Raw genomic sequence first — 17,477 nt, forward strand, 5'->3', positions numbered from 1 at the left:
ATCAGAGGGTGATCTGGGGGTCACAAGGTATGACATCCCCATTGGTTTACAATAAATATTGCCGCACCGGGGCAGCCAGGAACAAAAGTTGCAGCAGTTCCAGCAGAGACGTCTTAAATATTTGTAGAAGTTGCACGTGAATCTGGTAAAAATACGGATTTATAAAACTCGGGCCTTCAAAGAGTATCTGTGGTGGTGCTGTGCTTGAAAAATGAAACATGTTGTAACGTACAAGGTGATTCCTTGCCTAAGTAGTAGTGATTCTCTCTAGAGGTTCTTTCTTTACTTTTGGGGGAACTTGAACCCCAGAAAAAAAATGTCACGCACAACAGGGCAATGCATAACTTCAGGAGGGCATGGATGTCCGTCAGCCCATTACGGATCACAGGAGGACTGCCTGTGCTAGCCCCTAACCCTAACTGTGACCTGTTGCAAAGACTGGGATCTGCACAGCTGGAAGCAGGAGCTTTGCCCTGAAGAAGCCCTATTCTGACAGGCAGTTCACCTCTTCCTCCTACCCAACCTAAAACCCCACTCCCATTTACTAATAAAACAAATAATATCATATTCATTCAGTTGAATGGGGCTTGTTAAAAATGGTAACATGAAAAGAAGTAAAAGGTATGGCCTGAGACATGGCGCGTGACCCAGCAGCGAGTCCCTCCCAGCCCCACAGCTGCAGGCGCGCTGAAGCGCTCACAAAAGGGCTCCTCTAGCTGTGAGGCTCACCCGGCGCTCTGCTGCGCCCGCCCATCAACGTCATCTCTCATGTCAGTCAAGACAAACTAGAGACCTGAAGAGTGTTCACCCCACGTGGACCACGTGATCCGCAGTCTATGACTGGGGTCACTGAGAAGCACAGGACTGGGAAGGAAAAGCAAGGACCCGAACAAGAGGCACTCCCTTCAGCGCTGTGACAGCCTGTCTCCCACTCCCCACTCTGGAGCCCTTTGCGGGGCCTTCCCTTCAGTGTCCCAGACTCCCCTGTCTGCCGAGCCACCCTCTTGAAATGCCCACCAAAGGGCTTTGTGCGCCAAGGCTTCTGTGCTCACCTTTCTGGAAAAAATGTTTTCGTGGAGAAATTTAAATTAAAATTAGGCGATTCCAAGCGGACACAGAACCAAATGCAAATCGAGAGACTTCAAATGCAAATAGTACTTTTTAAGGGTCTATTCTGACAGACAGAGGAGCTGTGGAGGAACCCAAGTGGCTGACAGGTCTTTCAAAGAAGCCGAGCAAGAGAGAGTTTCACTGCAATGGAGGGGTTTCTCATCGGCTGGCGCTAACTTTCTTCTCTTTAAATTCATTCCATTGCTACAGAGTGCCAACCATGGATATTCATGCAGAGGAACTGTCTAACTTACCAATAACAAATAGGTTCTACGGCGATATTCAGGAAGAAGGAAACAATTTGTTTCCCAAGCTGAACATTATGGGAAAATATCTGTCATCAAAATGCTTCATTAAAATGCACATTTTTGCCTAGAAAATCAGTACACTCACACACTTTTTCAAACAGATGGAACCCCTCCCAAATTAAATTGACGCTACAGTAAAGCTTTATCAGGAAATCTGTCTTAAAATGTCTTCACTGCATGGAATTATAAAGGTCATTAAGACAATAGACAGAAAAAATAGGATCGCTTTAAATATATGTATGGCCCATTAAATATAAGATTGATTTCCCAAATGTGTGTTACTTGAGAAAACATAGCAGGCTCTTCCCCCCTCCTCTCCTGCATGCATTATTAAATTTAATCTTTTTCATTCCTGAGCTTCCTGTTGCAATGCTCTTACCAGGAAAAGTAGCCTGTGGAAAAAAATTCAGGCCAAATGAATGATGGCTTCTGATATGTGTTAAGTAAAAGGTGCTCTGGGAATGTCTGAAAACTTATTTCACTTGTGTAGCTTTTATGAAAAGATCAAAGGAAACCACACTGTGACAAAGCGGCAAGAGCGGGAGCTGGGGTTGCGGTGGACACGGGTTTCCATTACAACCAGTGTGCACATCCAGTGTGCACAACCAGTGTGCACTAGCTCTTGAGACCCTGGCAAGCAGCCTGCCCTCACCTCAAATGTAAAGACGAGCCCCGTGGTATGCAGGGCTGACATTTTACAACCTGGACAGGCAAGGCACTCTGGTGCCAGGCACAGAGTTTGAGGTCCCCTGAAGGGTCACAGTCCTTACCACTATGGGGTAATGGCCTTGATCTTTCTCCTGTTTAGCTTTGTCTTTCATGTCCACCTCTTAGATTTGCTCACAAGATGTGAGCATCATGCATCTCTTGTTTTCCAGAACTGTTCATTTCAATGGAAGTGACTGGGCCAACTGCAAGCCCTTTCATACAATGACATTCACAAGTCAAACATTAAAACAGCCTCGATACTTTAATGTTTTATTTTATAAACTGTGCCCGATCATCACTGGTCTGGCATATATAACCTATGTGGCAATGAACAAGCTAATTTGCTGTACTAAGGCTTGGGATTCTAGTCAGTGGACTGAGGAACATAATATCAACGTGTGGTTAAATTAGGTGATGGCATAAGGTATTTAGCACACATACACACATGCATATACATATACATATGCATATATAGGTATGTGTGCATGTGTGTGTATGTGTATCTCACAAGTATCTCCAAATTCTATTCTGAATTAGGAGTATCATGAAAATCTTCTTGGTTTCAAAACACGATTACTGCATGTCTTTAATAAAGATAGACATGTTTCCGTTTTCATCTACTCCTAACTTTCTCCATTTTGACAGATGTCAGAATTGTCTGAGTTTTTCCCTGCTTCTTTGCTTGTTTGCTTGTAGCTTCTATATAGAAAGCGGTTTTATCGGTGTCACTGACCTGGTCAAGGTATAAGTCAAGAGGTAAGTCGCTTAAGAGAGAAACAGTCTGATCTATAGTCTACAGGGGTTGTGTGACTGAATGGGCAGGCTCTATATGCCTTTGCAATGGCTCTGTAGAAGGGACCGTACTGTGGTGACTGGGGGGCTCTGTTCTCTAGACCTAACACATGGCTTGTGGGTAAGTATGAGTACTAACATAGTCCTTCTGCTGGTGATATGGGTAAATACGCATGCATGTACTAAAAATAGTAAGACTATAAAAACAGCTGTTGGGAGAAAAAAACAACTAGTGAATATTGTTTATGTCTATACAGCTGCAACAAGCAAACTGAAATTTTGTTTAGGGATGGAGACAGGTTTCCAAACCTGGGTAGGGTGCTCACCTTAGATGGTAAGGCTCTGGATTCAACCCCTAACATCACTAACAGTCATGATAATGATAAATAATAAAAATAAAAAGTCTGCTGGTCTTCCAGAATGCTGAGTTCAATTCCCAGCATCCACATTTGGCAGCTCACAACCACCTTCACTATAGTTCCTAAGTACAATGCCTTCTTCTGGCAGCCCCGTGTGCCATTCATAGACATGTACATATCCACATACACAAACCTAAATAATAATAATGAGCCATGGGTTTAATGCTCCTCATAACTTAGTAAGCTGAGTTTTCCTTTCTGAGGGTTTCCTTTCTCTTCCTACAATTAACAAAAGCATTTTCTCTAAGATGCTGAAAGTCATGAACCACTTCCGCAAATGCACTTTCTAATAGAGGCGCATGCGCCAACTTTTGTATGCCGTCAGGGCTTAGAAGCTGCTGGCAGCCCACCGGTGGAGCGCCGCTGCACAAGAAGACTCCTTAGGAGAGAGGGCGAGAATTGGGGATGGCTTGGGGGAATGGGAGGGGGGAGGGAGGAAGGATGGTTATGGGAGCAGGGAAGTTTATATCGCAACTAAGAGAGCCATTCTAGGGTTTGCAAGAGACTTGATTCTTGAGGGGTTCCCAGTAAAAATTAATTAAATAAATAAATAAATAAAAAGAAAAACAAAAAAAGAAAAAGAAAACGCTTTACTGAGTCAGGTAAGCCAGACCCAAAAAGATGAATAAGGTATGTATTCACTCATAAGTGGATTCTAGCCATAATTAAAGGTCTTTGAGCCTATTATTCGTGATCCGAGAGAAGCTAAATAAGAAGGTGAACCTGAAGAAAACTCAGGTAGTTTTCCTCCTGGAGATTGGAAATAGACAAGAGTTCCAGGTAACCAAGGGTGCATGGGGGGTTGGGAGTGTAGTTGGAAGGGTAGGAGGTTAGAGAGAAGGGAGCAGGGGAGGAATGGGAAATGCTCGGGGGACTGGGAGGGGGGGAGGGAGGAAGGATAGATATGGGTTCAGGGAAGAATATATCTCAACTGTGGAAGTCAGTTTAGGGTTTACTAGAGACTTGATTGTAAATGGAATCCCAGGTCTCCAAGGAGAGATCCCCAGATTGTTCTCTGGACAGAGGAGAGGGTGCCTGAACTGGCCTTGGCCCATAACCATACTGATGAATATTTTGCTTATCACCATAGATCCTTCATCTGGCAATAGAAGGAGATAAAGATGGGGTCCCACGTTGGAACACTGGACTTAACTCCCTAGGTCCAACCGAGAAGCAGCAGGAAGAAGAACGTGAGCAGGGAGGGCAAGATCAGAGGCCTTCATCCGGCGATGGATGGCGATGCAGACGGAGACCCACATTGGAGCACCGGACTGAGCCCCCCAAGGTCCAAAGGAGGAGCAGAAGGAGGAAGAACATGAAAAAGCAAATCAGAACGGCAAGGGGAGCGATCACCCACTGATACAAGGCAACTGATCTAATGAAAGTTCACCAAGGCCAGTTGACTGGGACTGAAGGAGCGCTTGATCCAACCAGATTCTCTGGAGGAGGCTGGATTCTCTGAATGTGGCTGGCCCGAAGTCTTTCTAAAAAGCCATTGACAATGACTCTGGGACTTGTTTCCTCAGCATATTCTGGATTTTTGGGGATCCAGTCTGATTAGATACTCACCGTCCTGGTCCTGGAGGGAGCGGGGAGGAACTTGAACTACACACAGGGCAGGAAACCCTGACTGCTCTTAGGGATGGAGAGGGAAGAGGAGAGGGAGTGGGGGGAGTGGGAGGGTGTTGGGAGGAGGGGCGAAAATGGAAACTTTTATATTTTAATAAACTTTGAAAAAAAAAAGAAAAAAAAAGAAGACTCCTTAGGCAATGTCTGAGCTTTGAGGGTTTGGCTTACGTTTTGGACCTCACTTTAAGAGCCTCTTACGTTTCAGAATAAGTTCTCGCTTCTTTCCTTAATCATTTTAACCTACCCCAAACCAAAAGTTTCTGGGGAGGCTTACTATTTAAAGGAACCTTAGAAAGAACTCTTTGGTAATGCGAACAGTGTTATGGGTTGTACAAAAGCAAACACTGCTGAGAGCAGTTTCCCGGCTGCGCATGTACTTGGAATCTGCCTCTTTGCTTTAGAAGACATCAGGCAAACGACAAACACGACGCTCAGGGGTTTTCCTGTGGCTTTCATTTCAGTGAGTTTGTCACAAAGGCAGGTGAGAGAGAACCTTTGTTAGCATCACTGCCTGGACAGGCAAATATCTCTCTGTGGCAAGTGGTCTTCTAATTGAGAAACGGCCCCCAAAGCATTATGGTGCATCTCACAGATCTGTGGGTCAAAACATATTGAGAGCACAGAGGTTTTGATTGTTTGTTTTTTGAAATATTACTGAAGTGTCTTACAGCAATGGCTTGAACAGTGGCCAGGTAGCGGATGGCGAGATCATCAAGGTCCTGAGACAGAGTCAACCCAGTGACCTACAGGAAAGAAGAAAAGAGAAGAATAAGGGATCAACAGCAGCCTCTATGGATAGAGATAACTCCCATAGACTATGAGCATGTTCAGACCTTTTTTTCTGGCTGCAACAAGTTCATATGCAGATTCCTTTCTTTGTGAGCTGAACATGGAATGCTTACAAAGTTGTTCAAACTTCAAACTTGGGGGAAAAAATTCCTCCCCTACACTAAAACATTCTTTGTGAACCAAACCAAAGCAAAATTTAAAAATAAATAAAGTCTCTTCTATGATTAAATTTGATATTTTAACATGAAATTAAATGTGATTAAAATGTTATAAATAAGTATCTTGTGTGGTTTATAAGAAATAAAAAAATGTGAACAGTTGGCATGTGACTATAAAAAGACCATGTACTCAGCTTCTGTCAGAACTTCGTGTAATAGTACCCAAGGGTTATTCAGGATAAATAATATGTCTTCAACAGATGTTATACCTACTGAGGGATAATTTGGAATCTATGGTTTGCAAGGGAATCCCATTAAAATCAATCAGAACCATATGAGCGGGTCGGCTTCTCGGAGATTCTGGAGATGAATGGATGCTGGCTGTGGATGCAATCAGCTCGTTCATCTCTCTGTGTCAATGCTCTTTTGGAATCTTTAGAGAGGGTAGAGGCTGATATATTTTTCAAGTCTGTGGACATCAATACCTTTGTTCAGTTTAGATAAAAGGGAAACTGAGCTGTCTCTGTGCACGTGTGTTTGTGTATTACGTGAGTCCCAGGATAATGTTCAGGAGCTGATTTTCTTCTTTGGCCATGTTGGGTTCGGATCATCAGACTGAGCAGCCAATGTCTTTTTCCAGGAAAGCATCTCTCTGAGCCTCACTTTAGATCGTCACGTTATAGAATTAATTTATGTAATATGGGCTATATGGTGTGAGCAATCCTTAGCTGCAGTAGGTATATAAATACATAGCCCACAACAACACTGGGGTGAGCGGTCTGCCAAGCACTTTTGGCCTCCCTTTCCACCCTTATTTGATGACTCTCTCCAGATTCCTCCTCTGGTCAAGGCATTCTACTGCAGGGCCCAGACGCCATGAGCAGAGCTCTCTTCCTTGCTTTCTCCTTCATTTAATTTCCCAAGCCCTTAAAGTCTGCCTGCTGTTGTCTTCTCTGCTATTCAGCTCCTTAGTTCAGACCATGATCCTGGTCTTCCTGCTTGTTGCTATAGCCCACTTCTAATTCATCTCTACAGTAGAGCTAGTATGATTATTCTTTTGTGCAAACCTGATCATGTTAAAGCCTAGCACCAGTAAGAAACTTAAGAATTCAAGGTCAGCTTAAATTACCTGGTGAATTCAGTATAACTGGGACTACACAATAAAGCTGTCTCAAAACAACATACAGACAAACAAATGTAACAGCATCCTTCACTTCCAGAACAACACCAAACAAACAAACAAAAAAAGTCTGGCCAACTTTTCCTTGTTACCTTGGCACTATAGAAGGAATGCAGTTTGTGCACACCTTCCTGGCATGGCCCCTGCTCATCCCTCTAATATCTATTTACTCTTGCTTTCCTCATGAAACATGACATGCTCCTTCTGGCCTGAATCACACCCACAAAAACTGTTGGCTTTTTCTTGGCTGATAACAGGTCACCAGGTAAGAACTATGTCTTTGATTTTAACACACAGGAACATTGAAAGGTTACAGGACAGACCAGAAAAAAATTCTGGGACCCCTCTTTCCAAACCAATAATGTGAAAGGTAGGCACTATGCTACTGTCTTTTTGAGCTAATAGCAACTCAAAGGTCCTTTTCTTCATCCAAACACCATTCTTTCTTCTAAAAATCTGATCACTGTAGAACAATATCTGGACATTTATTGCTTGACTCCTTAAATATTCACAGGGATGAGAGGAAATTAGTTCTATAGTCTCAAAGAAAAAGGAAGTTAAAAAACCATGTTGAGTAACTTCGTCAATGTTCCCTAGATCTCCACTCTTGCCCTTCCTTACCCTAGGAGTGTTTTTTATGAGACTGGGGTAAAAGCAGCTTCCAGGAGCTCACAAAAGACCTTGTGTGAATAAAGATAAGCCGTCCCATCTGGCAGGATTAAATAAATGCCAGCCCTGCTACAAGCCCCTTCCAGTGAACACACAGGGTGAGCTGCCTACAGCTCAGCACACAGAAGTCTGGGTGACGGTCACTGGTGATAGGTGGGTGCACACCTGCTCATCCCTGGCTCCTCATCTAGCAGGGCAGCTGACTGGACCACTTAGAGCTCCCTTCTGAAGCCAGGTCAGTAGGCTGCCTTCTTCTGGACAGCAACCGGAAGTGGATCAGGCCATGATCATCTGCATGGCTGACCCACAGGTAGGTTTAAAAGACCAAATCCAGATAATTTGTGATTGGGTGTGGCATTTGGGGTCCATTTTGGGTATGAGAAGCATTTCCTTATCTATATTCATTGGACAATCTAGTATTTATATTATAATATGAATAATGTTGCTGGTTCTGATATCTTCCTCAATTACTAACATCCTGAAGGCATAAAATATGGCATAGTTATATTTATTTTTTAATATCTAGTAAATATACATAAGAGCTTCCAAAAAGCATTAATGTCTGAGCACACTGATTCCACAGTCCTCTCTGTAAATTTCTGGTGCCTCCAGAGACAAGGGACATTTTTCTTTTAGAAATCAATGGCACTAAACTTTAACTCTTGAGCTCAACAGTGGCTGCAGCCGAAAGGGCCACATGAAAGGCAGCATTGACTTTTCTCCAAAGTAAAGCATGGCCATCATTCCGAAAGACAGCATCCTTCTCAGGAAGGAGTTATCAAAGGGGACTATTAAACAGGAGGTGTGAGCTAAGGAGAAGCAGCAAGCGCAGCCCCAGAGCCGCCTTCAGCATTGCTTCACACTAACACCGGGGCTGTGGTGCTGGATTGAGACCCAGTGAGCGCCATTTCTCCCTGAGGCAGAGACACTGTGATCTGGGGTCTTACATCCTTGACATCTCACCTGATAGGCACATGGGCACCTCAGCGGGCCAGCTGGCCAGTTAGTCCATTTCATTCTGTCAAAGATTGGGGATTTTGCCCTGGTGAAATCAGTTCATGATGCAGGCTTTCTATGGAATGAGTGTTGTGTGGACCACTCTGGAGGATGAAGAAGCCTTTGAGGGAATTGTGAGATCTGAGTTCCTAGGAATGTTAGAGATGCCCGGGAGGTGTGTGTGGATTTATAACAGATTCCAAACCAGGACAGGCCCAATGAGCTAGATGGCTCAGCTGAAGGCTGACTGGCCCTTTTGCTAAGAGGAAGTTGAAAGGAAGCATAAGTGGATGGAACGTGGTTATAAATATGTATGTGCCTATTTTGAATGTTGAGGCGAGACGGTCAAATGTATGGGGAAGCCCCACGGGAGACTTGTGATGGCATGCACATTTTATTTCTTTGGATCTTGTGTTAAGGGGGAACTATAAGAGAAAAGAACTTACTTAATCTATAGAAATGTGTTAAACTTGCATTTGATATCCAAAACCATGCCAACAACTACAATGGATCAGTGAACCTCCTAACTTAAAGACACAAAGTATTACATAAATGTGGTTTTTTTCCTATAAATTAAGTGTACAGGAAGAGAAAGATGGTAAGGTTTACAGGAGGACATCTGGGTTTCCATTATAGATTTCTTCTAACGGGGTGTACAGCCTTGTGTGAACTGTAGCCCCTCTGGAATCCCTTGCTTTCATCTGGAGGACAGGGCTATAATAATATTCAGTATTTTTGAAGACTACAGGAGATTGCACCTGTAATTTTCCTTATTTATTGGTAAGATGAACTGGGTCTATAAAAGCTAGATACTCCTTCAGGTTTTCTAGTGCCAGCTATGCATACAAGAAAAACTTATTAAGGGTGCCTTTTCCTTTTAACTATTAATACATGTTCATTTTCTTTCTTTGGAATTGTATTAAAGTTTTATCCCCCTTGTGATATAGAAATAAAGCATTTCTTCCAGTGTACTACAGAAAGGGGTGGATGAAGGTTGGTGGTTGCTGGATATGGAGAACCCAGTGCAGAAGGCAGGCTGTGATCAGTCCCAGCATCAGAGTACTGAAGGTGCAGAGCCTTCTAGGAACATGGAGAAGCAATGTGTCCCTAACAAGAACCCAGGCAAAGCATAGTGAGGAATGTGTTTGCAAGGACGTGGAGAAACCTTAGACATTACAAATTATCATATACATGTATATTATAAACTGGAAAGACAGAAGCTAAAGCCTCATCTTCAATATTACACTATTCGGTCATGGTCCACATGTGGGTACATCCCTTCACCAGCCTGGCATTCACATTGAGTGCAGCTTTCTTGGAATCCTATTCCAGGTTAACTAAATCTTTGATGTGAGCTGACAATTCATAGTTTAGCAAGAACCTAATGTACTAAATTAGAGGGATGGGGGTCCCAAAATTTGGCATTATTAGTTGAAGGTTCATAGGTTCCCCAAATAATTCAAAGAAGTGTATCAAGAGCCTTACTCTGGAGACCAAACTGTATCAAAATCTAAAACTTGAGCTCTTATATTAACCACAAATAGATGCTTCCACACAACAAACCTGTTTGATGAAAAAATTATATGCGCATTGTATAAAATTACCTTTGAGCTATGCATATAAAGTATTCATGAAACCAAAATGAAGTTCAAGTTTAAACTTGGGTACTATTTTCAAAATATCCTACTAGACACATCTGTATATTCAAAAATTCAAAATCTGTTTCTGGTAAGGACTAGTAGCTTAGTAATAATAGCAATTTAGTTACTTTTTTCTTCAAAGTTGTTAGAGGAATCAAAATTATATATGTCAGCTATAAAGGTGTTTTAGGAAACATTTCTCTAAGGGTTCCTGATAATTGTCAAAGACAAGGCAGATATCCTAGGTCCCTGGAGCTTGATGAGGGGTATCAACACTTAGGGGAATTAACTGGACGCATTCCAGAAAACAACAAGGTTTTCTGAGGAAGGTAGAGTTGGTGAAGGAGATCAGAGAAAGCTCTGGAGAGGATTTTGGGGGGAAGAGAGGGACTAGAGAATAGGGACCATTCTCTGTCCATCTAGAGAAGCCAGAGAGGATTTCTCTGGAACCAAAAGGAAGCAGAAGACTGGGAAAGACTCAGTAACTGTGGGAGTTCAGGCAGATACTTTGCACTCACTACTTAAAACCCAGGCAGACTTGGGAAATGAAGATGAATGTGCCACTGTGGAGGAAGAATCAGAAAGATTTCTGTCCTCTGGTTATGCAAACACTAATTTATTCTTGGCTATAAAGGGACTTGACAGAAACAATCACTTACTAGCTAGCTGACCTTAAAGGGGAGTGATTGTCCTGATTTATCACATGGGCACCGAAAAGCAGAAGAGGAAGGCAGAAGAGCTCATGAAGTGATGGCAAAGAGGAAGACACAGCAGTCTGTGATGAGACAAAAAAAAAAAAAAAAAAAAAAAAAAAAAGAGGAAGGCAGTTAGCAGGCAGGAGGCAGAAAGGAAAGCCAGGAAAGCTCAACATATGAGATGGATTTGCCCTGGCCTTGCTGTGGTTGAGGGTACAGGAAGAACGTAACGAGCCTAAGGAAAGATCTAGAGCAGTGGCTCTCAACCTTCCTAATGCTATAACACTTTAATACAGCTCCTCATGCGGTGGTAACCCCCAACCATAACATTTTTTGTTGCTATTTCATAACTGTAATTTTGCTACTGTTATGAAGCATCATGTAAATATCTGTGTTTTCCAATGGTCTTTGGAGTCGTGACCCACAGGTTGAGAGACACTGACCTAGAGGCTGAGCAGGAATCCTGGTTGCTTACTGGGAAACTGCTATCTTAGTCTTACCTATTTTGGAATTACGTTCAGCAACAATATGACTAGAGTGGAAAGTATATTTTTCCCAGAACCTTCCAGTAGGAGCCTCTGCTTTTGGCCATGTGAAAACTGGAGCAGAGAAACCAGGGACTAGAGGGGCAACTTGGACTTCTGAGCTGTGGAACTCTACAATGGTGCAGTGGGCGCACATATTAAAAGGAAAGGATGGGCTCACACTCTTCCAGTGACCTGATTCCACCACGATTTAACTGAGGTGACACCCTGGCAGTTCACACCTGCTGAGGCTCGGTGAAAGCCATTTTGATGCATGCAGGCACCAGTTTGCAAAGCTGTTCTGTACCAGTGCTCTGTCCCCTGCATGCTGCTGTCTAACCCTGTCTCCAGCCTCATGTCACCCTGAATCCTATTCTTGGTCGTCAAACCCTAGTTCTTCCCAGTGTTTCTCTTCTCTGGACCAATGCAACAGATTCCATATGCTAGCTCACTCTCTAGAAAGATTCACCCTGCGTCTACCTCTGGCTTTATTTGATGTTAAGTATACACAGAAAAAAGAATGGGTTATAAGCAGTGATTCCCAACCCGTGGGTCTCGCCGTCTTTGGGACAATGACCCATTCACAGTGGTCACCTAAGACCATGGGAAGGCACAGATATTTACATTAATTACATTAATTTTATGGTTGGGGTCACCGCAACATTAACTATATTAAAGAGTCACAGCACTGGGAAGGTTGAGATCCGCTGGTTATAAGAAAGAAAACGGATTTTAGGACAAATTGGAAACAGAGCAGAAAGAGTGAGAAAACACCCAAAGCCTTAATACTTCAGTTTTATTCTCCTTTAAAAAATGTGGGGGCCGGAGAGATGGTTCAGTGGTTAAGAGCACTGGCTGCTCCTCTAGAGGACCTGGGTTCAATTCCCATCACCCACAAGGTACCTCAAAACTGTCTGTAACTCTAGTTTCAGGTAAATGAACACCCTCATACAGACATACATGCAGGCAAACACACCAATGCACAATAGAATAGGTAGGTAGGTAGGTAGATGATAGATAGATAGATAGATAGATAGATAGATAGATAGATAGATAAATAGATAGATAGATAAGAATCTATCTATCTATCTAATTTTGTGGTATAAATTTGAACTAAGTGGGTTCTAATTTTAATTCTACTATTTCCTCTGCTGGGTAAGTTGATGACATTGCTCGATCCTCAGTTTCTCCATTTGTTTCAATTGCCAAAAATTATCTCAAAGCCTTTTTGTAAAAACTGGCAAGGATACAAATACAGCATCTACCCCAGTGCTTGGAGGAAATGGGCCTTACTGAAAAATCACTACAAATTAATCACTTCAGTAAGTAGCAGATTATCTGAAAGCTAGCTCAGTAATCTGACAATATTAATATTTGTCAGAAGATTTAATTTTTTGTAAGTAAAAAAAGGTGTAAAAGACGTCTGAATAGAACAGTTTTAAGCAACAACAAAATTTAGCATCTTTGAGGCTGCCCTTGCAAACTGCTTTGATTGGCTTGGGACCTTCCAGCTCCATCCTCCACTCCTCATCCCAAGAAGGCATGAGACCCTGGCTTTTCCCGAGTTCTTGCAAAGTCTTAGTTGAGTCCCCGACAATACAGATGTCTAAGTGTTTAATGCAGTGTCTCTGACTGGGTTCTGGCCTCTGCCAAGCCTCCAGGGACTATACAAGCTTTTGTAAAGCTTCTTTCCTGACTCAACAGCCCCTGGACCAGCACTCAGCTTTCCACAGTCTGAGCAGGGAATGGAAGGTACCATACAGTTCATCAGAGAACTAGAATGTAATTTCCTGCTCAGGGTTGTGTAGTATTCCAAACGGAAGCAGAGGAAACACAGTGCAACCAACAGGGGATGCTGTGTGTCTGCTATGCACGCATGGTCTGTTATGTCTCTTAGTCCATGTACTGCTCCAAATGAGTGTTTCGGGAAAATAATTTAAGCAAACACCCTAAATTCCCACCATCTAAACAGAGACTATACCAATAGGAGCCTAAAGATCAGTCATGTTCAGTGAAGAGAAGACTTTCAGAATAACCTTTGTGTGGGGTCTAGATTTGCATTCCCTATGTGTGTTTGGGGAACTGTAGCCAGAGATCTAAGGGTAGAGAACACCCATTTCCAGATCCACACGAAATGCATAGGAAATGCATCTATTGAGACACTCTGAGCATTAACAACTTCTCCAGCTGGTTTTATGGCTGAGGACCTCAGTGGCTGTTCCAGTCAGTTCTGGGGCTAAGGTGCAGCTCTACAGCTGGTTCAGGGCTCATCAGTCACATATGGAATCCCCCACCCGGAGCCATTAAGCAGGCACTAGAGAGACTCGTTTGTTGCGAAGCCAGGGAATGCTGGCTGTTGGGCAAGCATTTCTCATTTGAAAATGACCGTGGAAAGAAGCCTGGGCTGCTCCAGCTTCCCTTTGAGCAGAAGATGGTCCTCATACAATAAACCTAACACTGTCTCGTGCTAATGAATTTTCAAGTTAAGATGCAAATACTGGCTCAGTTTCAAAATTTATACTCTCTACATCTTCACGGTGATGAAAACTGCTCAACCCTCCATTAGAATTAAAAACAAGCACACAATGAAATAGCAAAAACCAACCTCCCAAATCATGAAATCATTCTTTATGATGTTTGATTCCATCTTTGTATGAATGTCACCATTCCCTTTCTCTACTTTTAAAGCAAGCATTGCTTTGCTTCTCCTCCATCCTTCTCTTCTTTTGAGTTGGTCTTGAACTCTCTATGTAGCTGAGAATGACCTTGCATTCCTTCTTCCTGTTTCCCATTTCCTGCTCTGGGATTATAGATACATACCACCATGCTTGGCGGAAAGCAAGAACTTCTTTTATTTTATAAGGAGCTATAGACTCACTAGTTTTCACAAGATTGCTATTGACTAGGCTTCTGTTTCTTTTAGATAATAATTAAGCCAGCTCTAATATTCTCCTTATCAAATAAAAAGGAGAAAAGGGTAAGTATCTTACTTATCTGTTCCCGGCCTCCAACACCTCTGTTTCAGTAGATTATTGCAAGATGACTGCACATATCATCAAAGGAAAAAGGAAACAGCTAGCCCCATGGCAGGGGGATAAGTGTTGCCAGAAGGTAAGGAAAATTATGTTTTTGTGCACGATGGGAAGATGCCTGCTTCTTGTCCTGTTCTTGCTTATGATCATGGGCATTGAAATAGAAGAGAAACATATAGCCACGGCTGAAAAGTGCTTCTGAAACCTGGGCAGTGAGGCTGAGAAGGAAGGTTCAGTCACTATGATGAAGGGGCAGGGCCTGAAGTTTATCGCAAAGACTGTGGTAAGAGTGGAAATGGAAGGATGACACACAAGGTTGGTGACAAGGGCAGCACAGCAAGGATGAGGCTGGGTATGATCAAACCTAACGTACCAATGTGAATTCCTGTTGTATAGTTGCATGTTACAAAGTCCAGCACTGTGCATAAAGTCCCTTATGGGGGCCCATGAATCCCAAATATCTGGGATTTACACTTCAATTAAAAATTTACCCCATCTTGACACTCTGGCCTTACTTGCCAAAGAAAGACTCTAATAACTGTTGGATCCCAAAGCAATCGCTTGGTGCGGGCGACTGACCTACAAGTAAATAAGCAACTCGCACTGTGCTTTTCTAACAGGATAAGTTTCAAACGCACGTTAAGTCTTCAAACAGCTCAGATTTCCTTTCAGCCTTCATTGTTTCTGATGTCAGTTTGGTTTCCATTACTGCAGTTTTAGTTGTCTTGTGGTCATGGCCATTTCCCTTCTCTTTCATTGAGTTGCTCCTCCTAAATTACTCTCAAATGCAAATATATATACATTTAGTGTGGGTATGGAGATCAGAGGATAAACAGCAAGGGTCACTTTCTCCTTCCGCTGTGTGAGGCCAGGGGGTTGGATTCAGGTTGCCAGGTTTGAGCTTCACCCAGGGAGCCATCTTACCAGCCCCTTTCCTCATCCCCCACCCCTGCCTTTAGGTTTTGACTCTATTTCAAGGATACAGAAAAGCAAAAAACAAAACAAAACAGAAGAACACACTGTGTGTGTTAAGAGGGTAAGTAATGTCTAGGAGACCTTTGCTGCATGTTCCAAGTGTCGTTTCTTGTTCCTACTCTGCCACATTTTTCCTACTGAACTCCCTTTAAGGGAGCTACATGTACAAACTTCCCAGAATATCCTTATGCTCTGTGGAAGCTATTCATCATTTCCTATTTACAGACAATTCCTTGTTTAACAGAGTACAAAGACTTTTCTTTGCATGTCTTTGTAGTATTGAGGTAGATCACCACTGCCTGGCACACAGATGGAACCAACCCTTCCTCCAAATTCACCTAACTACCATAGCTCTGCAAAGGAAGAAAAGAGATACGGACAGGTAGAAAGACCAACCCCATCTGTCTAGGACTTGTTCATTCTGCTTTCCTTTAACATCAGCAATATGGCGAGGGTAAGGATCCTGTCTAATTACTCTTATACCTGCTCCCAATTATATCAAACACATTGCTAAGTATACTGAAATCACAGCATAGTTTAATTTACTTGGACATTATTATCAGTATTAGATACTTCTCATCTGTATAGTCAGAACCAGGAACAACAAAATAATTTGCTATTATCATGGTTCATTTGTTACTTTTTCCTGTAGAGATAAACGACCTCTTTATTATCTTCATGTATTCATATTACTATTAAGTTCATACTCAATACTTATTATGTGTCCCGAGGACAAACTACAAAAGAACAAACTCCTTGTAGTTCTGATCTTAACAGTATTGTCTTGATAATACCAGTTGCCATTAGCCTGCCATCAAGCACTTCCTCCTGCCCTTTTAGACCTGTTCCACAAATACAGGAATTATTGTACCTTGTTGTTTTGGCAGCAGTGATTGACACTCACTAATTAATTAAATTTGTGTGTGTGTGTGTGTGTGTGTGTGTGTGTGTGTGTGTGTGTGTGCATGGCATATGCAGTGTGTGCAGCTGCATGCAGAGGCCAAAGGATGGCATCAACCTCATCTCCTGCTCTATGGCTCTCTGACTTATTCCTTGAGAGAGGCTCACTGAGCCTGCAGCTAGCAGCTAGGCAGGTAGAAAGCAGGCACCAGGGATCTATCTCTCTGTCTCTAGACCCTGATGTAAGATTCCCCTTTGTATGCTATGAGTATGTTTTATTGCCACTAGTTAATAAAGAAAGTACAGTTCTGGGGTTGCAGCCTTGTCTATGGCCACAATTGATTTTTTTTAAGTACATTGATGCTGTGGATTTCAACTCAGTCTTTAAGCTTTTGGTATTTTATTTTATTGCAAGGAATGTGGACAATAAATGTTTTGGGAATGAAAACCTGAGGTATAGGATTGGCAAATGGATAAAACAAACAGTCACAATGTGGTCTCTACCTAGCATATGAGTTAGGGAAAAACAGTGCAGATTCAGACAGAAGGATAGAACACAATTACAGAAGAATTTCAGGGGTGGGCAGGTTTGTTCTGATGTTATTCAAAACTGAGCTGAAGAGAGGACTCGTTGGGCATTTAGTTAGAACTGCCTTCCTTCCATCTTGTCTAGGGCCTCTTATCCTTACACTGTTGTGATGCTGCCTCCTATACTGACAGCTACTGCATGCTGAGCCCAACCAAGGACAGTTAGAGAGGGAAAGAACTGTTAAGAAACATTAAACGACACAGGAGGTGTGCTTATGGGACAGTAAAACTCTTGCAAAAGCAAGCACACCAGGATTTATGTATATAACTGGGCCTGTGTTTCACTGTGAGAAGACCCCTGTATTAAGTGCATGTTTACTTATCTAATGCAATGAGATTCCCTCAGAACACTCCACTGGCTCCTG

The 17,477-nt window shown here is 42.6% G+C and overlaps 1 protein-coding gene across 5 annotated transcripts in view; it reads right to left on the minus strand.

The window, feature by feature from the left end:
* Positions 1-17,477, minus strand: part of Fggy (FGGY carbohydrate kinase domain containing) — a 384,056-nt gene that overhangs the window by 90,119 nt on the left and 276,460 nt on the right. For all 5 annotated transcript variants that reach the window (XM_048453091.3, XM_087904859.1, XM_087904858.1 and 2 more), the window contains exon 12: positions 5,635-5,709. In XM_048453091.3, the coding sequence (XP_048309048.2) occupies positions 5,635-5,709 (75 nt within the window). The remainder of the gene's footprint in view (positions 1-5,634; positions 5,710-17,477) is intronic.

Source organism: Myodes glareolus, chromosome 3 (genome assembly GCF_982192425.1).
Source record: "Myodes glareolus chromosome 3, mMyoGla1.1, whole genome shotgun sequence".
Lineage (NCBI taxonomy): Eukaryota > Metazoa > Chordata > Mammalia > Rodentia > Cricetidae > Myodes > Myodes glareolus.